This window comes from Narcine bancroftii, chromosome 7, assembly GCF_036971445.1.
Source record: "Narcine bancroftii isolate sNarBan1 chromosome 7, sNarBan1.hap1, whole genome shotgun sequence".
Classification (NCBI taxonomy): Eukaryota; Metazoa; Chordata; class Chondrichthyes; order Torpediniformes; family Narcinidae; genus Narcine; species Narcine bancroftii.
The window spans coordinates 52,557,653-52,582,838 of record NC_091475.1 but is presented as its reverse complement, the minus strand read 5'-3'; the positions used below and the strand labels follow the sequence as shown (position 1 = coordinate 52,582,838).

General features: G+C 38.8%; 1 protein-coding gene across 24 annotated transcripts in view; it reads right to left on the bottom strand.

The window, feature by feature from the left end:
• dmd (dystrophin) overlaps window positions 1-25,186 on the bottom strand; it is a 1,604,005-nt gene that overhangs the window by 1,015,766 nt on the left and 563,053 nt on the right. For all 24 annotated transcript variants that reach the window (XR_011341867.1, XM_069890130.1, XM_069890120.1 and 21 more), the window contains one exon: window positions 12,187-12,359. Coding sequence is in view for 23 of the 24 variants with exons in the window: in XM_069890130.1 (XP_069746231.1) it covers window positions 12,187-12,359 (173 nt within the window). In the remaining variant the exon portion in view is untranslated. The remainder of the gene's footprint in view (window positions 1-12,186; window positions 12,360-25,186) is intronic.

Sequence of the window (25,186 nt, the reverse complement as noted above, 5' to 3'; positions counted from 1 at the left end):
GATCAGTAACATGTATAAGAATGGGCTGAGACCACAGCCCTGAAGTGTGCCAGTGCTCAGTGTAAGGGTGCTCAATATTCTGCTACCAACCTGGACAGATTGTGATCTTTTCATGATGAAGTCCAGAATACAGTTGCAGAGATGGGTGCTGATTCCCAGCAAGGACAGTATGAAGGTGCAGCACGGCACAACGACTTTGGGCAGGATTCTTGACGAATTGAGATTGGTAGAAATTGAGAGATGGGGATAGGGGGTTGAATTGAAGAGAGCCTGAGGCTGATGTTGCAGTTGGTTGGATATGACTGAGGTAATTTATATTTCTTGGCCATTGAACTTTGTGTTGCATTGTATTCACTTCACTGAGGCTGACAGGACCCACCGTGTATTCATCTCCAAATGTTTTTTTGATCGTGTCGATATCGCGACTTCTTCCTGTGAACATGGAATAGCAATGCTCTTATCATGGCTTCCACTGATGAACTTCAGTGAAGCAATAAAAGCCTTGCTGCCTTCTCTCCCACACCCTCAACCAATGGTCTTTGCCGTCAAAATTATTGTGAATAATGGGTGCAACTGGAGCTGTCAAATTCCACCCTCCCTTTGGAGAGATGCTGACCAGCTTTTAGAATTATGGAGTGATCAATTCCTGGCCCTCTCCAACAATCAATACCACAGTTAACTATGGCTGCAGACATCATCTAATTCAAAGACACTGAAGATGCCATGCTGTGCATATTCAATAAGGCAAATAATTACATATCACAAACCCTGAAGCTGCTTATTACAGATCGCAGACACCTTGGAGGTTTGTTGCTAAAGATCTTATTGCATATTGGAAATCCTTCAAGCAATACTCATATTTTGAAACCAAAAACTGTGTCAATATTATAGTTAAATATCCCATGGGTCCAATAATGGACTTGAGGTTATAAACTCAGTAAAGTGACAATATGCTGGAAAACCATTCAGAATATTCAATTTGATTATGTAACCTCAGTATTTACAATTAAGTTTTTCATAATAATCAGACCAATATTTGTATAAAATAGTAGATCTGTGTAATGCTGTTCACAACACCTTGTCTTAGACTCTGGAAAAAAGTAGCAAGTTCTGCATTCTCAACACAGTGCAGTTCATTTTGAAATGCCAGGAAAAACTTTTATAAAAAAGAATTCAAATACAGGGTATTCAACATCTAATGCTCATCACTACTGGGGAGACCCAAGTGTGTCAGCACCATCATGCATCTTCCCATTGTGGATGAATTGCCAACATGTTGTATGGTATTCCTGAAGTGTCTAATGAGTAAATTCAGGAGAGCTGACGGAGCTCAAAATTGCCACCCACAAGGTAATGGGGTCGTCTTTGGAAGAAAGGAGGTGGAGGGACGGTGCTCCCATCAGCTGATAGATTAAGGGCCACCGGTGCAGATTTCAAGTTGAAGCTAAAACGCCTTTCACGCAAAGAAAAGTTGCATTGCCCATAATGATGGTGAACCAAATTAATCAGCAGGTTCAAATTGGAAGGGGATTGACGCTTCTTGGATCATGGGGATTAAGTGGAGAAGGGGAGTAACTTAATCATTTACAGGAGGGTTGGTGTCAAACAGAGAGGTTGAATGGATCCATTCAAGGCCAACAACAAGAGCACTGCATTCTATAACAAGCTGCACTGCATGTCCTTGAATCTTCCTGGCTTCACAAAAACTTTCCAGCCCCAGTAGCAAGGTGTAGGTACTAGTGTGCCAGGATCAGCACCATGCTCACCAATAATAAGATGCCAATCTGGCAAAGCTGCATGAAAGGACTACATCCTTGCTGAACAAGAAAGTAGACATACAGGAAGTATAGTTGAACCATCTCACAGCTACACAGATAAGAACAAATTTAAACACCTAACATTTCAACATCCTTGCCACACCCAAGGGCAAAAGGTGGCAAAGAATGAAACAATCAATGGAGATGTTACTCCATTAACATCCTCACCATGCTGGCACAAAGATCAGGCAAATGTGAAGCTTCAGCCCCAGAAATGTGGTTCCTCCTGAAGTCCCTATCTTCACAGGAAACAAACTTCAGCCAGTTCAATACTGCCCACAAAAAAATCAAAAACTGAAAATAACAGCTGGGCCAGAATAAATCACATTTCAATGGCATCTCTCGTCACTGGTCCATCTCACAACATGTGCATGGATCTTCAAAATAAAGCTCAGTCCAATCTGGCTCAACTTTTCCTGACAACTCTCATCCATCAACATATCAGTGGTGGAAGATAGTGCAACAGGCACTTTACTATCCATGACTTGCTCACTGATGCTAAGTCTGGGTCTTGCCAAGACCTTTCAGCTGGGACTGAGCCATTGCAGGAGCCACCACTGATAAGAATCAGAGCCAGAGCAACCTCTTGCAAGGTGTAAAGATTCATCAGAAACTGAAAATAATGATGAATGGTCCAACTATTCTGTCTGGAAAAAGAAAGTGGGCACCTTCCACATGCCTCAATTAGAACAGAACCAACAAAATTAAATACCATCAAGAGCAAAGCTACCACACTGACTGGTGGCCCATAAACTCTCCAATCCTTCCCAAAATGTATCTAGAAAATTACACATCAAAACTTCTCACCCTTGGGTTGCTGACCTGTTTGCCACAAAACACTTATTTTGGTGTACGAGTCGATGAGCAGATAGCTCAATCCCACCTTTTTTAGCCTCATTTTAATGGTTTTGTGGTATATTCAGTATACAAGTCAACCCCCATTTTTCAGGCAGTCTGGGCCTCCCAGAAACATCCCAAAATTATTTAAAACACACCAATTGCAAGTAACAAAGCTGTAAACAAATTAAGTTAAAAAAAAACCTTCGGCCTACCGGGAAGGAGCAGCATGGCCCACGGAGCTGGAGCAGCGACATTGTGCTCCCGGCAGGAGGAGGAACCTTGGCCTACCAGGCAGGAGTAGTGATGGCAGGATCCCAGGTCGGAGCAGTTATGGCAGCATCCAGCAGTGGGGAGGTGTCATGGAGCTGCAGCGGGGAGTTACTTCCTACATCAACTTCTATGCCAAATCGATGTCAATCTAGTTTTTTTTAGGTGAATTTGAGGTCTCAAAAGTGTTTAAGTTGACCCCCATTTTTTCAGTGGTTTTTTAGGGTTTTACAAGTTGACTTCTATGCCAAAATATGGTATTTTCTCTTCACCTGAACAAAACGTTCATAACTGAATCTCAGGAATCCCTCTACCTGACGTATGCCTGTTTTTCTCCAATAATCCTCCATTAACATATTCCACTGCATTCACACATCTCTGAATCCTTGCACTCCATTAAAATGGACACTTACAGATCTTCCCACCTTTCCACAGTGCTTCCACTTTGTACAGACAAGAGGTCTGTTGCTTTCTGATTCTCTGTTTACCATGCTTGCCTGGGTTTGCCAAGCTGTTCTTCCAAAACTCGAGAGAAATACAACAGAGCAAACAAGACAAGCACTGGTCTAAGGGAATCCATTACATACATTATTTCAGTAAGAAAAACAACCCTTCACTCTTGTCCCTTCACCAATTAAGCAACTGCATTTCAACTGATCCGGTTAATGGCTCATCATTCTATTTTTCAGAAAACTCTGAGGTTCTTCATGGGGGGGGGTGGGGGGGTGCGTGGCAAGATGGCGTAGAGTCTAGACGTGCAATCTCGACTTCTCTGGCCAGACTTTTAAATAACTGTTTTTTAACCCTTTGTTTCCAAGTTTAAATTTTTTTAATTTTAGTTTAAAGTATTAAGGAATTATTATGGCCACTAATGGTAAAAAAAGACTAAACCTCAAGTTCAAAAGAAAATACATTTTCGAAGTGCTGAAGATTTGGGGCTTAGACAACATGAAGCAGCCCCAGGCTCAACTTCTTCATTGCCTAAATCCCAAGGATCACCTGTGAAGGCTGAAAAGGAAATGCATCAGGCAGTATTACAGTCTGAAGAAGTCATTTTTCTTCGCGAATGGATGAGAAGACAACAAGATTTGAGGGGGTGGGGAGACCAGCGGCGACTCCCTGAAGAAGTCGGGATGCCGTCGCTGAGAGTCCAGACCTGCAATAAATCTTTAAAATGCTTTTTGTGGAATTGCAGCAGGAGCTGCAGTTAACTTGTTCTGCCACTATGTCAGAGAGAGCAGAGCTGAGCTTTGCTGAATCACAATTGAAGGCAGCTATTCAAGCTGTTATAAAACCTGGAATGGATTTGTTGATAGCTCAAATGAATGAAATGGTTCAAATGAATGCTGGTATGAAGGCACATGTGGATACATCTTTCTGAAGAATTAAAAACATTTCAGACTGCTTTTTTGGACTGTAAACAACAAGTGACTTCTAACACAGAAAAAGTATTGAAGGTGGAAAAATCAGTCATAGAATAGGAGAACATGAGAAGGAGCTAGAAAGAAAAATAGATTATTTGGAAAATCAAAGCAGAAGGAATAATGTGAAAATTGTTGGTTTGCCAGAAGGTATAGAAGGACAAGATCCTCTTCGTTTTTTTAAAGACTGGATTCCGCAAATATTAGGGCAAGAATTTTTTCTCTGGGGGATTGGCACTGGAAAGCACCCAGAGAGCTTTAAGAAGAACACCCTCAGCTGGTCAACCACCAAGACCGGTAATAATTTGATGTTTGAATTATTTGGATAAAGAAGCAATACTTCAACTTGCAGTACAAAATGCGAGACAATGACAAACTCCGTTATTGATTCAGAATAGCAGAGTCTTTTTTTATCCTGATCTCAGTCAAGAGGTCATTCAACGTCGATGTCGATTCAATCCAGTTAAAGAAGTTTTCTGGTGTAAAGGTTATAAGTCTACTTTTCGCCACCCTGCAGTGTTAAAGGTGTTTTATGGAAACTGATCGTGAAGCAATGATTTTTGTTGATTCATTGCCAGATATAAGAGGACAAAGACATAGTCCACCATATCTCCTAAAGAAAAATCTGGTTGCTCTGGAAATGGAAGAAATGGGAAAAACGGGAATGGAAAGAGTCTACTTCCTTCTGAAATGGGATCTTCGAGATTGGAATCTTCTGGATGAAAAGAAGATTTTTTAAATTCTATTTTTTCTTTTGTTATTAGGAGATTTTGATGTTATTGACTGTTTGGCTGGAGAGGGGGAGATTTGCACTAAGGTCTTTACTAATCATCAGTCACTGGTGGGTGACCCACACCCAATTTTAGTTTAGGGGATTACTACCTTTTGGTAGGTTTTTTTTGGGGGGGGTTATTTTCTTTTCTTTTTCTTTATTAATTTTAATTTTAATTTTTTTTAGTTTTTAATTTGTGATTTTTTTATTGGAGGGCCTATATATGTTGATTTGAGTTTCTATATAAAGATATTATTGGTATTTAGTAATAATAGTAGTTATGTCAAAGTTGAGGTTTGCTACTTTTAATGTTCGAGGATTGAATAGTCTGATTAAACGTAAGAGAGTCTTGGCATATATTAAGAAAATGAAAATTGATATTGCCTTTTTACAAGAAACGCATTTGAATGTGACGGAAAGCATGAAATTAAAAAGGGATTGGGTTGGGCATGTATATTCTTCTTCATTTAATTCTAGAGCTAAAGGTGTAGCAATTTTGATACATAAAAATTTATCTTTTGATTTACAATCAATGGACGAAAAGGCAGGATATATTCTTAAATAGAATTTTAAGATTTTTAGTGAATTTTGGACTTTACTTAATATTTATACTCCAAATGCAGATGATGAATTATTTATTTCAGATGCATTTTTATGTTTGGGTCAGGCTAATGGTAATATTTTAGTTGGTGGTGATTTTAATTGTGTTTTGGAACCTTTATTAGATAAATCTTGGAAGAAAGTTAAAAAATACAAGATGGCAATTCAGGTTCAAGCATTGATGAAAGATCTTAATTTAGTAGATATTTGGAGATGTCTTAATCCAACAGAGAAAGATTTTTCCTTTTATTCACCTTGACATGAATGTTTTTCAAGGATTGACTTCTTTTTAGTATCGGCACATTTACAAGGGAAAATACAACAAGCAGAATACAAAAGTAGGGTGATTTCAGATCATTCTCTGTTATATTTTACATATGAAACTTCTGAGAAAATTCAAATAGCTTATCGTTGGAGATTTAAAACAATGTTGTTAAAAAATATGGAATTTTTGAAAAAAAAATTTTTTTAAAGAAAATTCTAATTCTGTTCAAAGTAAGTTTGTATTATGGGATGCTATGAAAGCCTATTTGAGAGGACAAATAATTAATTATACTTCTAAAATAAAAAAGAATAGATTAAATCAGAGTCTTGAATTTGAGAAATAGAACGATGAGTTAGAAAAGGAATTTCAGAAAGATGCTACAGAAGATCAGAAAATAGAATTATCTAGGCTGAAATTGAAATATAATACTTTGCAATCTTATCAATTTGAATGTGTGATTAATAAGACTAAACAACGGTATTATGAATGGGGAGAAAAATCACATAAGGTATTGGCATGGTAATTAAAGAAAGAACAGATAACGAGGACTATTAATGCTGTTAGACGGAATTTTCTTATTACATAAATCTCGTGAGATTAATGATGAATTTGATTCATTTTATAAAAAGTTATATACATCTGAAGAAAAACAAGAAACTAGATAAATTGTTTTTTTTAAATCACAGTTGAATTTACCGATATTAGAGGATGGAGATATACAGGAGTTAGAAGAACCATTTACTGATTCGGAAATTAAAATGGCTATGCTGGAAATCCCGAATGCTAAATCGCCTGGCGATGATGGATTTTCGGTTGAATTTTATAAATTTTTTTAATGATGGTTTATCTACAGTGTTTGGGTTGTATTACGTCAAGTTGGAGAACATTATGAATTACCTGAGTCTTGTTCTAGTGCTTTAATTACAGTAATTCCTAAAAAAGTTAGAGATCCTTTGAAAGTATCTTCATATAGACCAATTTTGTTGTTAAATGTAGATTATAAAATAATAGCTAAAATATTAGCGAATAGATTGGCTACATTTTTACCAAAGTTGATTCATATTGATCAAACAGGTTTTATAAAGAATAGATATACTTCAGATAACATTTTATGCATGATTAGTTTGATTAATAGATTTCAACAATCTTTGGATCAACCGATGGTGATATCCTTAGATGTAGAAAAAGTATTTGATAGAGTTGAATGGAATTTTTTGTTTAAAGTTTTGGAGAAATTTAAGTTTGGTCCTTCTTTTATTGGTTGGATTAAGGCTTTATATAGTAAACCGGTAGCTAGAGTATTGACGAGTGGTTTGATTTCGGAATCTTTTAAGTTAACTCGATCAACTCGTCAAGGTTGTCCTTCATCACCAGCTTTGTTTGCGTGAGTGATTGAACCTTTAGCACAGTTGATAAGACAAAATACACAGATACAAGGTATGAAAGTTTTAGAAGAGGAGTATAAAATTAATTTTATTGGTGTATCTAACAAATCCAGCTCAGTCACTTTTGCATTTGAAGGAATGTTTAATACAATCTGGATGTCTTTCTGGATATAAAGTTAATTGGGAAAAAAAGTGAAATAATACCAGTAAGTGAAGGAGATTATTCAGTTTATAAGAATATTATTAATTTGAAGTGGACTGACCGAATTAAATATCTGGGTATAATTTTGAATGTTAATTATGAATCTTTATATAAATTAAATTATGCTGCATTAACAAAAAAATCAAAACTGATTTGATTAAATGGAAAGATTTACCTATTAATTTAGTGGGAAGGATAAATACAATTAAGATGAATATCTTTCCGCGTATACAATATCTGTTTCAATCTATTCTGTATTTACTTGATAAAATATTTTTTTGAGATTTAAATAAAATAGTTAGGGACTTTTTATGGAGGGGTACATTTTCGAGAGTAGCTTTGAATAAATTAACTTGGAAATAGGAGTTGGAGGGATTATGTTTACCACATTTTCAAAATTATTATGAGGCAGCCCAACTTAAATTTATTAGCTCATTGATTTGGTACGGCCTCCTAGTTGGGCTAAAATTGAGATGGCAAGTATTTCTGAATTTGAAATACATCAATTTTTGTTAGGTGGAATATTAATTTGTTACAACAATATAATGTGCCTATACTGAAACATTTAATGAAGTTATGGATAAAGAAAAATAAAATGATAGGTTCTAGGGGTAAATTATTGGCTTTGACTCCGTTGTATAATAATCAATTTACATCTTTTTCAATACATAATCAAAGTTTATTGCATTGGAGATTTAAAGGTGTGAAAAATTTGGGAGATTGTTTTAAAGAGGGTAAGTTTTTATCTTTTAATCAGGAGGGAAGATTTTGGTATTGATAAGAATTCTTTATTTCTTTATTATCAAATTCGATCTTTGGTAAAATGTATGTTTGGTAGAGATCTGATTTTACCTAAAATGACTAAATATGAGACTTTTCTTATGAAGGTACCAGAGAAGGGGTATATTTCATTTATGTATCAAATATTACAGGATGGTATAGATAAAAGGGTTTGGGATAGATCTAAAATTAAATGGGAAGCGGATATTGGTTTTATTTTTTCTGAAGAGGATTGGTTAGATATCTGTTATGATAATGTAACTAGATTGATAAATGCACGCTATGCAATGATTAATTACAATTTTTTACATCAATTATATTTGACACCTGAAAAATTAAAAAGTATGGTTTTCATGAATCAGATTTGTGTTTTAGATGTGGTGATACAGTTGGAACTTTCCTTCATGCTGTTTGGTCATGTATACATCTACAATCATTTTGGAAGAAAATTCAATCGTTTTTAGAATATCTGTATAAGATTAAAATAGTTTTAGATCCAACAGTATTTTTATTGGGTAGTTTGCAACCTTTGAAAGGTTTGGGTTTAGATAAGTTCCAGCTTGCTTTTGTATATTTAGTTTTATCCGTAGCAAAAAAATGTATTGCTAGTACGTGGAAAGATACAAATATAATTGATATTAATAGATGGCATAATGAGATGAAATATTGTTTCATAATGGAAAAAAATTATATATGCTTTGCATGATAATTATAATTTTTTTATCAATAAGTAGCTGTTATACTCGGAATATTTACATTTCAATTTATATTGATTAGATTTTAGTATCTACATTTAATTTTTTTAATAATCTTTCTTTATTCTTTTTTTATGGCTCTGCTTAAGAGAGTTGGTTGAAGGGGGATTCTTTTCTTTCTCTCTCTCTCTCTACATATATATATATATATATATAAATGTTCATGCTTAATTGCTGTGTACGTCATATATTATGTTTTTTTAACAAATAAATGAAGTTTTTAAAAAAATGAAATGCATTTTGATTATCAAATGCATTTTAATTATCAAGAAATTCTTGAGCTATCGCACTTCTGAAGACTAACAAAGTAGATTACTGTCATTTTTATCATCAACTGACTTTTTGAGGTGCACAGAATTTTACAGAATGGCTAAACACAGACCTGGAGTTCCCAACTGTATTTTAACTGGATTCTACAGATCACTTAATACCAGGAATATGGATCTTTTCCAGTGATTGAGACTCAGGGAAACGTATTACTATTTTTGCAAGGAAAACAGAACGCACAGAAAGGCTGCCTAGCCTTGATGGGACAAAAAAAAAGTGAAGGCTAAACACTGGATGCTGCTGCAGTCAGAGAAACAACTTGGACGATTATCAAATAAGCTCTTCTCTGTCACTGCCAAACTGACTGACTGTTCCTTGCATCCAAATGTGACTGCAAAAGATTTGCATGCAAGGAAATTGTTGCAAAGGTTGATGGAGCAATAAAAGCAAGGAATACTGAAGTGCAAAAAAGTAAAGGAATAGATGTGTCCAAGTATGTTGGTAATCCAGAACTGCAGTATTTAATATATTATCAGGTACTAAATTATTTTGCTATTTTTAAGTCAAGTGGGTTTATTTTTCAAATCTCTTTCATCTTTGTTCGAATGAGTCTATTCCACATGGCTGAATTCTCATTGGATAAAAGCCACACAAATCTGGACATCACATCTTTTGATCGAAAACTCAGCCAGGTTAATCAGTCATGATTTTCCCTCTTCAATTCGGTTCTTTCCATGAACCTCTGCTGCTTCATCTGAGATTTAATTTTATATTTGACATCCCACCCAAACAGAAAAATTAACTGGTCAGCTTATATTTACTCTGTTGATAATTCTCCCTCTTACCCCCAAACACTGCTTCTGAACAAACTCCTGCATTACTCCGCCATCTCAGATTGAAAGACTGAGGACAGAGCTGTTGTTAGCTTCATCCTTGCTTTTCTCAACAAACTTGGATAGAAATAAACAGGTGTGGTGGAAATTCATTGAGTGACTATTTCCTCTGTTTTTAATAAAAATGGAAAAATAAAATCACATGCATTTTTTTTCTTCCCCAGACGCTTTCACACTTTTATGAATGAGTTCCTCTTTGGCGACAATAGATGCCAAATGCTTACTCAGTACCTCTATATGCCCACACTGTGCAAGGTAATTTAGTTCCACCAGTGGATGCTTTTAAAATCTGATATGTAGGTTAAGGTGTGCTCTGAAAGGTACGCAGACTGGTTGTATCAGGGCCTGGTTTGGAAACTCAAGTGCACAGGAACAAAAGAGGATGCAGGAATTAAAAAAAAAACTTTGCCAAGTCCATCATGCACACTGACCTCCCATCCATTGAAGACATTATGTGAGGCACTGCCTCAAGCCAACATCATCAATTATCTCCATCCTCCCAGTCACCATCTCCTGCTGTTACTTTCTTGGTGCAAGAACATTTTTTTTTCCCCTTCACAGCTATCAAGCTCTTCAACCTCCCTAATCAATCTGAACCGCAGACTTCTCTGAGACCAACAAAAGATCTGTCTGCACCATTGAAATATATATATATCTCTCTATTTGTTTTGTGCACTAACTGCATCAGTAAACATTTATTTATCTGCCCTTGTATATCATCTCTTTTTCTGCTTCACGTGCATTGTAGTAATTTAATTTATGCGACTGTAGTTGGTGTAACTTATGCACCTGTTTATTGGCAGCAGCAAAGAATTTTAGTGCGTCTGCATATTGTACTAATGAAAACAAATATATTATATCTCTTCTTTGGCTTGGCTTCGCGGACGAAGATTTATGGAGGGGGTAAAAAGTTCACGTCAGCTGCAGGCTCGTTGGTGACTGACAAGTCCGATGCGGGACAGGCAGACACGATTGCAGCGGTTGCAGGGGAAAATTGGTTGGTTGGGGATGGGTGTTGGGTTTTTCCTCCTTTGCCTTTTGTCAGTGAGGTGGGCTCTGCGGTCTTCTTCAAAGGAGGTTGCTGCCCGCCAAACTGTGAGGCGCCAAGATGCACGGTTTGAGGCAATATCAGCCCACTGGCGGTGGTCAATGTGGCAGGCACCAAGAGATTTCTTTAGGTAGTCCTTGTACCTCTTCTTTGGTGCACCTCTGTCACGGTGGCCAGTGGAGAGCTCGCCATATAACACGATCTTGGGAAGGCGATGGTCCTCCATTCTGGAGACGTGACCCATCCAGCGCAGCTGGATCTTCAGTAGCGTGGACTCGATGCTGTCGACCTCTGCCATCTCGAGTACTTCAACGTTAGGGATGTAAGCGCTCCAATGGATGTTGAGGATGGAGCGGAGACAACGCTGGTGGAAGCGTTCTAGGAGCCGTAGGTGGTGCCAAATATATATCAAATATATCATATAAAACTACAAAAACAAAGTTATCGCACAGGACCAATTCAATAATTGTGGCAAGAAACGATTGTAATACAAAAGCTTCATATCAAGAACAAAGTTTTCTGGAAGATGATTCTCCCTTGCATGTTTATTAAATTTAATTTGAGTACTAACAGCCTGAAACAGTCAGTAGACATCTGGCTCCTCTCAACTACACAGCAGACATTTAAGTTTTATTCCATGGAAACAGAAATAGACAAGCTTAGAGATACCATTGCAAAATTTGTACCGTCAAATTCAACAAGTCCGAAATTTAAAAATAGGTCCTGTCTGTTGTGATTCAAATGGCCAGTAGTGGGATTCCTAGTAATAAAATTACAATTAAAACAATATTCATCAGCATATGATACAGGCATCTTTCATCATTTTCTCAAAATAATGTTGACATTGTACTTTCAGGTGACTTTTTAAACCCACCTTTTCCTGAGCTCAGAGCCCGCAAGTACCTGCCTCTTCTTAGGAGGAGGGGCTGAAGGAAGTTCCTCTTTCGGCTTCACCAAAATCTGATCTTTGGTTGTAACCATGGTGACAGTTTCCATTACGGTGGTCTGTGTTAACGACGTCCGAGTTGCAGGGGCAGACTGCGAAATCTGAGGGAAATATTAAGACACAGGTTGCTGGAATGAGTTCAATAACTATTGTTTGAAGTCTGCAAGGAAAATAATGATTACAATTTTTCCAGTCAGATCATGATCTGACCTTCACAATACAACAGTGAATGATTTTACCAGACAAGAATATTTAATCTCATTCATCCTGTGGCTAAAAATGATGACAATGAAAAAGGATTTAGGAGAATACATTCAAAATGAATTGTGAGTAAATACATCAAATTCAATGGCCCCCTCAAAAATATTCATTAACTCAGGAAAAGAGCAACAAAACAGACAGGCCTGTCAGGTCCTTTCTGTCCTATCCAATTGAGATTTTATAAAGCAAATTTATAACATGATCAGGTCACATCACCCAATTTCATAATCCTTTCCTTTCTCCCGAACAAACAACCCATTCACCACCGTGCTGAAGCTTTCAATGCACAATCACTGTACTGATTGATGGATTATCCCATTTCAACCTTATAACAGAAAATAAGTGTGTTGTTTCAAGGTCATCACTGCTTTATCATCAATTAGGCATTTTTTTTGTCACTGATGGAGAACTTCAAATTTTCGCTAAAAAAGTTAATTTATTGAAAACCATAAATGTTTAAATAAGTTTCACAGGAAAATTCAGGAAAGGAACGATAGATAATCAGTCCAGAGGTAGTGTTTGGGAAGGGTAATGAGGATATTTGTCAGAGAGGTGTCCTTCACATAGTTGTAAAGAGAGTTTGAGAAAACAGTACCCAAACAACTTAAGGGTTCATCATCCCTGATCAAACAATGCAAATAAAATGCCAGAGGTATGGGAAGATGGTGCTTGATGGAAGATTTGCTAAAAACCTGGATGAAGGTTTTAAGTTCATTTGTCCAGAAATTAATATTTATGTTTCTCATTAACACTGAATAAATGGCTTTTAAATATTTTTTTCAACTTTTTAAAGTTTTTAATCCAAATAGACACATTTAGAGAGGCCTTCAACAGCAAGACAGGGTGGGGAGGGTTGTAGTCTGACTCAGTTTCTACTACCTGAGGTCCAGTTGGATAGCTGCAAGGTCTTGCAGAAAGAAATTTTCAAGATAGCATTGGAGGCTGCGCATCTGACGCAAGAATATCAAGTACAATTCTGGCCACTTGCAGCATACTCAACAGTGAAATGCATGCCATGCGATTGAATTACAATTGTTAATATTTAATACTCTGTTTTCATTTTCATTCATCATGAGAAGGCCAGTAGGGCACTGCAGCTGCTTCCCCTGCACCAGTATCTATTGGTTTAATCACAGATTGCTAATACAAAATGTAACAATGGCAAAGAGCAATAAAAATGTAATATCTTCTGTGATTATTAAGTTTAATTTCCTTGGCCCCCACCAGTTAATCAAACAGCATTTGATAAATCAACAAGCATTAAAACCCATCAGAAACGAAGATTGAAGTCCAACCAGCAAAGCAAAAGCCATTTCCAGTGTTACCTGCTTCATGTCTGATTTTTAACAGAAAACTTTTTATCAGCTGCATTACAGAAAGCATCAAAAAGCACAATGGTTATAGTTATAGAATATATCAAAATAATCTAATTTATATAAAGCTGATGAATGACACATTAAGAATGCCACTTGCTTGGTTTTCACTTTAATTTTGTCTGTGTTTGAAGGGGTGGGACAAGCATGGTTATTTAAAGAGGAAAAACTGCATATCATTGCATAGAGACAGGCTCTGACATTCCAGCATGACAGATTCCACTTCGCATATAGGAACAATGTCAAAATTATAAATTCATTAGAATTGTGGCACCGGCACACTAATCAATCAGTTTTTCTCACAGTGCAAAAGAAGGTACAAGCTGCAAATGTTTTTTAAAAAATGTAATCAACCAGACACCTTCATGAATCATGAAAGAACTGTCAGATTGAACATAATCACAGATGGTGATGACAAAAGACCAGATCTGTGCACCTTTAAAGCCATCGTCATGACTCGCGTCACAGCTAAGGTATAATCAATTAAAATGTGTTATGCATGCCAAAATGTAGCCAGGTTTATTTATGTCTGTTAGGAAGCTGGATGCAGCAGAGGAACTCAGCAACAAACTATCTGCATTTACAATTAAAAAAAAAAGGAAAATGCAAATTTCATCTCCTTTCTCAACTGCATTTTACAGTACTTTATCCAGAAGGCATTGGGGATTTCAGTCCACACCAAATGATCACAATGGGAGTCTATAAATTACATTTGTGGAATACAAAGGGCTGAACAAGTAGTTGAGATGGAAAAGCTATCTAGCTGGATGGAACTAACCTTCATTAAACAATTAAGCCATCAAATTACTGCACAAAATAAATTTTCATATATTGGCATACAACTTGCTATTTCTCTGCCACATACATTGAAAAGCTGGGGGAATTTAGTGGGTCATATTCAAATTTATTTAGCATCCGATTGTAATGGTATAACCCCATGAAACAGCATTCTCTGGTCCACAGTGCAAACACAGATACAGGCATAACACACATAAAAACCATACATTGACACAGAAACTATATACTGTACACAGTTTAAGCCCTTCCTTCAGCAGCCATTGAGGCTCACTGCCCGTGGGGAAAATGCTGTTCCTCAGCCTGGTGGATCTGACTCTAATACTTATGTATCTTTTTCCAATCAGGAGTAGCTTTTATGGTCCTGTGGATTGACATCCAATCCAATGCTTTGCAGCAACTGAACTACACTGTGATGCAGCCAACCAGGACACAGTTGACAGAGCTCCTGAAGAATGGTAACTGGTATCTTTGCCTGCCTTCGCCTTCTTAACCAACTTTCTGAGGGTAAGGCTGCATGGATGGTTAAAAATGGTCATCATTTCTGAATGGGATCCTTCCCCAAGTAGGGAAGATATCAAGTGTACCAAGGGGGAGGGGGGAGTGGGGAACATGAGTAAAAGATTGAAAGAAGCTGGGAAGTAGCTAAGGGGTGATAGGGGATTGACAGATTAATTCAATGAGAAACCTGAGGAACAAAATTTTAACTATTTTGGAGAAAACAATTTTCTGTTCACTGTGAGTTGTTGTTACTGTCAAGCTGACAGGTACTTTCCATCCCTAATTGCCCCTGAACTGAAGAAGGCAATGAGAATCATATGTTGGTGGATCAGAATTTACATATTTTCCAGAGATGTAGAGACAGATACTGTGAAAGATGAGTAAAACTAATATGAAAATATGAGAGATGAAGAAAGCTAGTATGGATATATGTGTAATGAATAAAGCCAGTATGAATAGGATAAGGGTAGATAATAGAATGTAGGAAGTAAAGTTAGTCTGAATAAGATAAGGGTCTTCTAGCCTTAGACAGAGTCAGCAAGTTCCACATATGTAATTAGTAAGCCTTAGACAGAATTAGCAAGTTCTGCATATAAGAGTTAGTAAGCCCTGAGGGATGGGAAGGTGTGAATAAGGACAATGACATGATGGGACACAGACAAGATACCCCCTGGTCCTCCAAGTTCACAGAAACAGCACGTAGGCAGACAGGATTGCCTAATGCCAAACTCATCCAGGAGGCAGAAGAATGTAAGGGGGAGGGTACTTCTACACTGAAATAAACTGTATAAAAGTTGGGTGAGCCCCAGTGTGTGTGTGTATTCCCAGGGTAAGGGGAGGAACCCAACTTTTCATTGCTGTATAATAAATGTTCTTTGTTCTCAATTTTTGTCTCGAGAAAATTCTGTGAAGATACTTCTGTTTCTCACAAATGGGGTCTCGTCCGGGATCCCACTCCCTCCACTGACAGAGTGCCCGATGACGGGGGTAGGAGCACCCCGGCTGATATAGGTGGACTCCCGGACGAAGGGTGACTGGTCAGTGGACGAAGTGAGTGATATCCGAGAAGAGGCATTGAGAACAAACGACGGGAGAGCCACTACAACGAATTAAACGGGAACTAATAGAGGAGTGTTAGATATTCCTCCACTGCAAGTTACTTTAAAAGATCCTGAGCAAGTAAATAGACGAAAGCAGTATCCAATTCCAATTGCTGGATGAAAGGGGCTGCAGCCAGTAATTGACTAGTTGGTGAAAGATGGTATACTCGAACCTTGTATGTCACCTTTTAATACCTCAATTTTGCCTGTCCAGAAACCAGACGGTACATATCGATTAGTGCAAGATTTGAGGGAGCTGAACAAAGTTATTCTCACCCGTCACCTGGTTGTACCTAATCCTTATACAATAATGGGCAAAATCGATCCCCATAGTAAATGGTTTAGTGTGATTGACCTCAAAGATGCTTTTTGGACCTGTCCGTTAGCGACGGAGAGCAGAGACATGTTTGCCTTTGAATGGGAAAATCCTTTTACTGGCATGTACGGGGCCATCAAAGTGGTGACAGTCCTGAAGCACAGGGGAACAGACAGGCAGATGCAGCTGCCAAACGGGCTGCGCTCACGGAGAAAATAGACATGCAGCTGTTACTGCCCACCCCACATGAGGTTCAAAAGACTTCCTTCTTTTCACGGGAAGAGGAGGTTTACATGAAGGACCAGGGAATGCGTCAAACTGCTGATGGGTTGTGGTGGATGGCAGAAGGACGCCAAGTACTGAACAAAGCCTTGGTTTGGCAAATTATTGATCAGCTCCACCAGCAGACACACTGGGGAACACAGGCACTTGTGGACACTTTTGTACGGTATTTTCATTGCTCGGGAATTTACACTATAGCCAAGCAAAGTACTCGGGGTTGTCCAATCTGTCAGAGAGTAAATAAAAAAGTTATGCGCCAGGTAATGCCTGGCGGTCGCGATATAGCTGTACGCCCATTTCAACAGATACAAATAGACTTTACAGAATTACCTAAGATAGGGGTTTACAAATAACTCCTGGTGATGGTAGATCATTTCACATGATGAGTTGAGGCTTTCCCGACCCCTAATGATTGTGCCAGCACCGTTATCTGGATACTACTGGAGTCTGTGATTCCACGATATGGTATGATTCAAACCATTGACTCAAATCGAGGTACACATTTTACCTCTCAGGTACTCCAGCGTGTGTGTAAAATACTGGGAATAGATTGGCAGCTACATACCCCATGGCACCCCCAGAGCTCAGGTCGTGTTGAACGAATGAATCAGACCTTGAAAAATCAGCTCACTCGACTTCATGAGGAAACTGGTCTCTTCTGGATTAAATGCTTACCCTTAGCTTTAATCAGGACTCGCACAGCCCCTCGTAAGGATCTTGCTGTCTCAGCATATGAGATGTTTGGTCTTCCTTACATGGGATTCCACAGTAATACCCCTACCCCTGAGGCTAACGACCAGTACATATCCAAATATTTAAAGGGACTCTGCCTCTCTATACGAATTAAAACGGAAGGGTTTATTAGCTCAAAACCCACCCCTGGAGTATCCTATACATTCCATTAAACCTGGTGATTGGGTATATGTAAAAGCATGGCAAGATCACCAACTAAAACCTGTCTGGGATGGCCCCTATTGTGTACTTTTGATTACAGACACTGCCGTGTGAACGAAAGAAAAGGGATAGAGCCACATACAACGAATTAAACGAGCTGCTGATCCACGGACTAACAACACTGATAATCTACCCTCCACCTGGCATGCAGTCCCTCATCCTTCTGATCTAAAAGTTACACTACGCGGGGAAAAAGTGCTGTAATGCTGTTTTTACGATTTGTTGTTATGTTTACTTGTTGGTTCCCAATTTTTGGGAAATCACCAAATTGCTCACGATGTATTAAGTCCTCCTGGAATAGGGGCAGCAGAGGTGACAATTATTTACCTTTAGAATGTAGACAGGGCGCAGGTATATAGTCATAGTGGGGTATGGGTTAATATAGGATCCCACCATGGACCAGGGGAACAGAACGGCCCTAGGGGAGTAGATTTGATTTGTATTTCGGCCTCTACAGGTAGTAAAAAAAGGAGTTTTAAAGGGATAGCACAAAGAAGATGGTGGGACAATGACAGACAGAATGTTAGTCAGGATTGTACATGTAGCAGAGATAGAGTGAATACTTATGCTAATATCACAGAAAAGCTGCAACTCACAGGTTAAGTGACAAGAAACACCCCTCCCCAACTTGGTCTCCTGTAAATCATCCTTTGGGTCACACAGATATTCGGAATGTTAAGAACCACCACTGTAAGGGGAGTTCCAGTTGTAAACGACGTAAGCTGCTCCAGAACACCACAGCTGCTTGGCATTTAAATCATTTAATCAGACTCCAGGCAGCCTTGGAGATCATCACCGAACAGACAGCGATGGCCCTGAATTTATAGGCTGAAGAAAGATGACAGATACGAGCCACAGTTCAACAAAACCGCCTGGCTCTCGATTACTCGTTGGCTGCTGAAGGCAGCGTTTGTGAAAGACTGGTTAATGACAATGCTCACAACGGTCAGGCGGTTAAAGACACTTCTTCAGGAATTCGAAAATCTTCCCATGCCCAGGTTCAGACTTGGCAACCTTGGTCCGGTGTGGGATGGACTAGACTTTTTATTGGTAACTGGAGTCTGATACCCACAGCCCTTATAGCAGCTGGACTCGCTATTCTGGCCATTATGGTGCTCCCTTGTCTAAAGACTTGTGTGCAGTATTTAATTCAATGGACCCCTCGTCAGATCACTATAACCCAAAGGATGTATGTTTCCCAAATTCTGTCTGATGATGCTGAGACTGCAGTTCGTTTACTGACTCGCTGGGAAAAAGACCAAGTTTACAAGTAATACATTCCAGTTGAGAATTCACGAAGCGTAGCTAAAAGAAAAGTGAGGATTGAGAGAGATGAGTAAAACTAATATGAAAATATGAAAGATGAAGAAAGCTAGTATGGATATATGTGTAATGAATAAAGCCAGTATGAATAGGATAAGGATATATAATAGAATGTAGGAAGTAAAGTTAGTCTGAATAAGATAAGGGTCTTCTAGCCTTAGACAGAGTCAGCAAGTTCCGCATATGTAATTAGTAAAGCAGACAGAATTAACAAGTTCTGCATATATTAGTAAGCCCTGAGGGTTGGGAAGGTGTGAATAAGGACAAAGGCAGGTTTGTCAATAAGGACAATGACATGATGGGACACAGATAGGATACCCCCTGGTCCTCCAAGTTCACAGAAACAGCAGAAGAATGTAAGGGGGAGGGTACTTCTATACTGAAATAAACTGTATAAAAGTTGGGTGAGCCCCAGTGTGTGTATGTCTTCCCAGGGTAAGGGGAAGCACCCAACTTTGCATTGATGTATAATTAATGTTCTTTGTTCTTAATTTTTGTCTCAAGCAAATTCTGTGAAGGTACTTCTGTTTCTCACAGATACTTTCCTTCCCCAAAGGTCATGTGCAGCAGTTTTGGGAGTCAGGCCATTGGACACCTTTAGGTAACAGATCATGATGGTACCTGCCTATGGTCACTGCTTAGGTTTCAGTCAGAACCCTGCATGCACACTGTGAGCGCTGCTGTGCAAATAATTCTGATGCAAAGTCCACAGACTGTACAACAGGCTTTAATTAGCTTAAACTTGTATGCACCAGTCTCAGTACACTCCTGGCTCAAGTCTTTATATGGGCCGGTAATAGACAGCAGGCAGGTGGGGACAGCCTCCCAGTGGCCTACCTGCAGGTTAAGTGATTGCCCCCCTGCAGTAGGAGTATGGCCAGTGTAGTGGTCTTATCAACACAAACACCACTTGATTTTCCCTTTTCTGGATGGAAAATGTGAATTGATGTTAACAAAAGCTGAAGTTGTTAAAATCTTGCAAAAGCATAGACCTTCTAAATGACATTCTCTGTATTCAGCAATATAAATAATTTGAATTTTAAATGAAGACAATAAGCAAGATAACAGGCCCTTCTGGTCCATGATCCCATGCTGCCCAATTACACCAAAATGACTGACTACACCCCAGTACATATTGAACTGTGGGGAAAAACCAGAGCACCCACAGGAAACCTACTCAGACAAAGGGAGAACATACAAATTCTGAAAGACAATGCCGGATTTGAACCCAGGTCACTGACGCTGTAACAGCTTTGCGCTAACTGTGCTGCCTTTGACAATCAATAAGGGCAGTACTGTGATGTGGTGACAGTTTCACAGATGAGTCTTGCCTGTGCTTCTGCGGCACTCTCTTCCATCAATAAAATCAATCTGCGTACAAGTCAGTACTTAAACCCAAACTTTCTCAGTGTCACTAAACAGAATAGTATAGGCCATTCAGCCCTCAATGTTGTGCCAATACCTTAAAAAAAGTACTAAAACTTCCTTACCCCATAACCCTCTATTTTTCTTTCATTCATGTGTCTAAGTGTTTCTTAAATGCCCCCAGTGTTTCAACCTCTACCACCATTCCCAGCAAGGCATTCCAGGCACCCATAACTCTGTCAAAAAAAAAACTTACCCCTGATGTCTCCCCTAAACTTCCCTCCTTAACTTTGTAGTTATGTCCTCTGGTGTTTGCTGATCCTGCCCTGGAATGTAGGCGTCTCTCATAATCTTGTACACCTCCATCAAATCTCTCTCATCCTTCTACTCTCCAAAGAGAAAAGCCCCAGCTCTGCTCACCTTGCCTCATAAGACTGGTTTCCAAATCCAGGCAACTTCCTGGTAAATCTCCTCTGCACCCTCTCCAAAGCTTTCACATCTTTTCTATCATGATGTGACCAGAATTGATCATAATCTCCTAAGTATGGTCTTACCAGAGATTTGTAGAGATGCAACATGACCTCTCTACTTCTGAATTCAACCCCAGAAATCCATAGGCCTTCTTAACTATCCTATAAACCAGTCTGGTGACCTTGAGGGATATATGGATTTGTACTCCAAAGACCCTATGTTCATCCATACTCTTAAGTAACTGACAATTAACCCTGTATTCAGCTGTCAGGTTTGTCCTTCCAAAATGCATCACCTCACACATATCCATTATGAAATTCATCTGCCACTTTTTCCACCCAACTCTGCATCCTGTCTATATCCTCTTGTAACCTTCAACAACCTTCAAATCCATCCACAACTTCTCCAACCTTCATGTCATCCACAAACTTACTGACCCATCCATCCACCCCTTCCTCCAGATCATTTATCAAAAAATATCACAAAGAGCAGGGGTCCCAGAACAGATCCCTGCAGCATTCCATGAGTCACTGACCTCCAGACAGAACACTTTCCTTCCACGACTACTCTCTGCTTTTTTCCTCGAAAGCAATTTTTTTTATCCCCACAGCCAAGGTTCCACTGATCAATTCAAAGGAAAATTCTCTGGGATAAATTAGATGAATTTTATTTTTTCTGTACAGTCATTTCAATGCTTCAGGTGTCAGATTTTATTTTGAAAGTGTGAAAAATCAAAATGAAAATATGGATTTGTTTGAAAAAAGAAATTGAGATTTAAGGGACTGCACAGTTAAAATATTTGCACTTGTGAACAGACCTATGTTGACAGGACTGGATCCAGCAGAAACAGGGCCTTAAACCCCCTTCTCATCATCTTGTTTGTGCTTTTGCAGCTCCTACTGCTCTCTGGGAGAAAACCTAAAAATTAAATGTGGTTATCACATGAAAGTCATTGCTTTCAAGGTTGATGGGACTGTGTCAATCAGGGAAGGGAAAACAGGTTGGCAATCTGCTGGGCTCAGGGCTAATGAGATTTTGTCACAAAGGCAGTATGGCCTCAAATTTTTAAATATTTATTTATAAACAGCTGTTTCAATGAACAATAAAATTACATGAAGCTCATTTTTAAACTATTTCATTTATTTTGTTCATTTCGTGACAGCTTTGTTTTAATTTCTGAGAACTTAATATTTATCGATTTTATTCCATTAAATATCAATAACTTTCAAAAATATTGACAACCTTGATTGCTTTGAAAACTCACCATGAAACAGCAGTAGTTGTCCACAAGTCTATTAAAATTATACCCAGTGGCACATAAAGAGGACCCAACTTTTACATGCAAATGGAATATTTGCATATTTTGATGGTTACATCAGGTTGTGAAAATGCCAAAATGAAAACAGCGTCCTGAATTTTTAACTACAGCCACATCTGGATGACTGCAACTCCCTTGGATGCAATCTTTACAGTTAGCACCACATTGGATCTCCAACACCAAGTCCTGGCAGGAATTTTCCTGATCTCGAGACTTCAAATATTGAGGTCTCAACATCTGTTATATCATGGAGTAACTACAGAGCCCCTCTCAAACAAGCATGGGGATGGCAGAATCCGTTGTCAGTTCAAAAGCAAAACAGAAAAAATGGAATTACCATGAGAAACTAAAACTTAAAAATGCCTTGATAAAAGTTTCTCTTAACTTAAAATGACATTATAAATTTTTTAAATTGCCATCACTGCAAGGTAAAAGTTATTTGAAGTTGCTTGATGAAATAATGGTGAATATGTTGCAAGCAGGAGAAAAATAGAGATCTTTGTTCTAAACCATTCCCATTTCAGAGTGGAAAAAAAACATTCCACCAATACACACTTCCCCCACACGAATTAAATTTTCATCATTTCGCATTTGCAACAGTCAAATCATAAAGTGGATTTTTCCAGTTACCTTGCTCATGAGCTCCCTGAACAAGGCATTTGCTAATTTGACAAAATGTTTCATTTATTGTTTGCAAATACCTCTGGTCCCACTAAGCAGCCCCCAAGGAAAACAAAAATAATCACAATTCTGATCTGTGTGGTTTTCAGTATTAATGAGAATCTCACCCCCAAAGAGCAAACTCTGAACTCTGCCAACTGTTTCAAGGGAAGCTCAGACTTCAAGTGCAGTCATGTGACAGCCTCAGGATCCACATTCAAAATTTTCATCATGATTGTTTGTGCCATTGCATCTTTCTCTTGTGTATGTTTACTGCCAAGTTCCACCAATGGCTTTGGAGGAAGAGAGGGTTGAAATTCTCCACATTCAATGCAGTAAATAAATCAACCAACCATGTTTTCGGCTGCCTCGTAACAGAAAATTGCCTCCAGTCAGAAAGCACTGGCGAGGCTTATCAGGAAAACAAACTTCCCTTGGAGAAAATACATGGGAGGCATGTACAAGTGCAAGATTCTCCTTATCTGCCTTAAACTTTATTTGATTGAATGACCTGTCAAGAAAGGCCAGGAAAAATTTAATTCTCCCCAAATAAGAGATTTATTTTGTCATGTAATAAAATAGATGCAATATTACATAAAATTGCATCAAGTATGCCGTAAGCCAAAGATTCACTATCGGCAGAAATTGCCTGGTTCCCCTTACAGTCAGAGAAAGAAGCAAATGAAAGTTCCTTCAGAGTCATTGAGTGTCCATGGATTCGTGTCCAGGGCTCCCGTACCCACTGCAGCCACACAAATTTCAGTCCAAAACATCGACAACCTGAACTCCAGATCCAAACATCCCGAAACAATCAGGAAGCCTTCAGAGCCCAAGGACCCCTGAGAGCCCCTCCCACCTCCTGGTTCTGATACCTGGCATCTCTTCAGTCAGTATTGAGCCAGACACCACCAGCAGTCTGCAGCCTAATGTGAGTCCTGTGACTGCAAGTCATGAGCAGCAGGCAGCCTGCATGGCTTCCTCGCCTTGAATAGCCAACAGCATATTGCCTGGGTGCTCTTCAGCTGCAGAGCCCCTTACAGGTCCACCTCCACTGTCATTATTCCATAGGATTGTTCTCTGCTTCTCCTTCTGAAATGGGGAGGGGGGGGGTTAGTAGGGGATTGCAATGAACTGAGATTCACTAGTAGTGTACTATACTGATGGCTAGCTCCACTCCCATCTATTTATATATAACCCTGGTTTCCCACCTAAACCCTGAGCCGTTCTGAAGACCAACTAAGACCCTACATTCAGTTATAAGCTAATAAAAGTGTATGTTCTCCTTCCATTGGTGAGATCCTTTATTCACGCTATGCGACATTCTCCCATTTTCTGGTGCCCCCATGGTCACAAAGTTTTAAAATAAAACACTATCAGCTCCTTTAACAGGCGGTTGAAACATGTACAGAGCCGTTGGTAATTGGACTAGGTAGTTGAACACTTCAGAGCAGCACTGTCTTTGTTCCCCACTCTCCCTGGGACCCCACAAGTGGTGACACTGTCATTACATCAGCTCCGGCAAATGTCCAGTCATATCCAGGACAGCACAGTTAATACAGCGGTTAGTGCAATGCCTTTACTGCGTCAGTGATCGGGATGGACATAGGTTCTAATCCTGCACTGTCTGTAATGAGTTCATCCTTTCTCCCTGTGTCTGTGTGGGTTTTCTCCAGGGGCATGGGTTAACCGACACCCTTCAAAAACATACTGAAGGTTTTGGTTAATGGATTGCAAATCGGGTGGCACGGACTCATACAGCTGAACTGGCCTGTTATAGTGCTGTATGTCTTAATTTTAAAAATGTTTGCCTCAGGAGGAATATTTCTGCTGCAGCAACTCATGAACTCCATTGACACATCTTGAAAAGGGTGTCAATTTATTTTCTTTTTTAATATTTATATTTTTTCTCTTCCCTCTCAAAAGAAAACCTCACACCAACTCAATGTCTTGGTGAAAATTTGATTCCCTCATATTTTAGAATCCTTTTTCCTACTTTTCCTTCTGCTCCACTATTGCTGAAAGCACTGGCAGAGCTTGTGCTAATGGAGATTAAAGGCAGATGATTGGAGGTGATCAAAACCAAATGGTGGTATTTTGAGAAATTATCTCTGTATAACTGAAATCTCTGCAAAAGTAACATATCATGATGACAATGAGAACCTCTACCATCTCGACTTGAATTTAGCTAATGTTGCCCAGTCACCTTCTT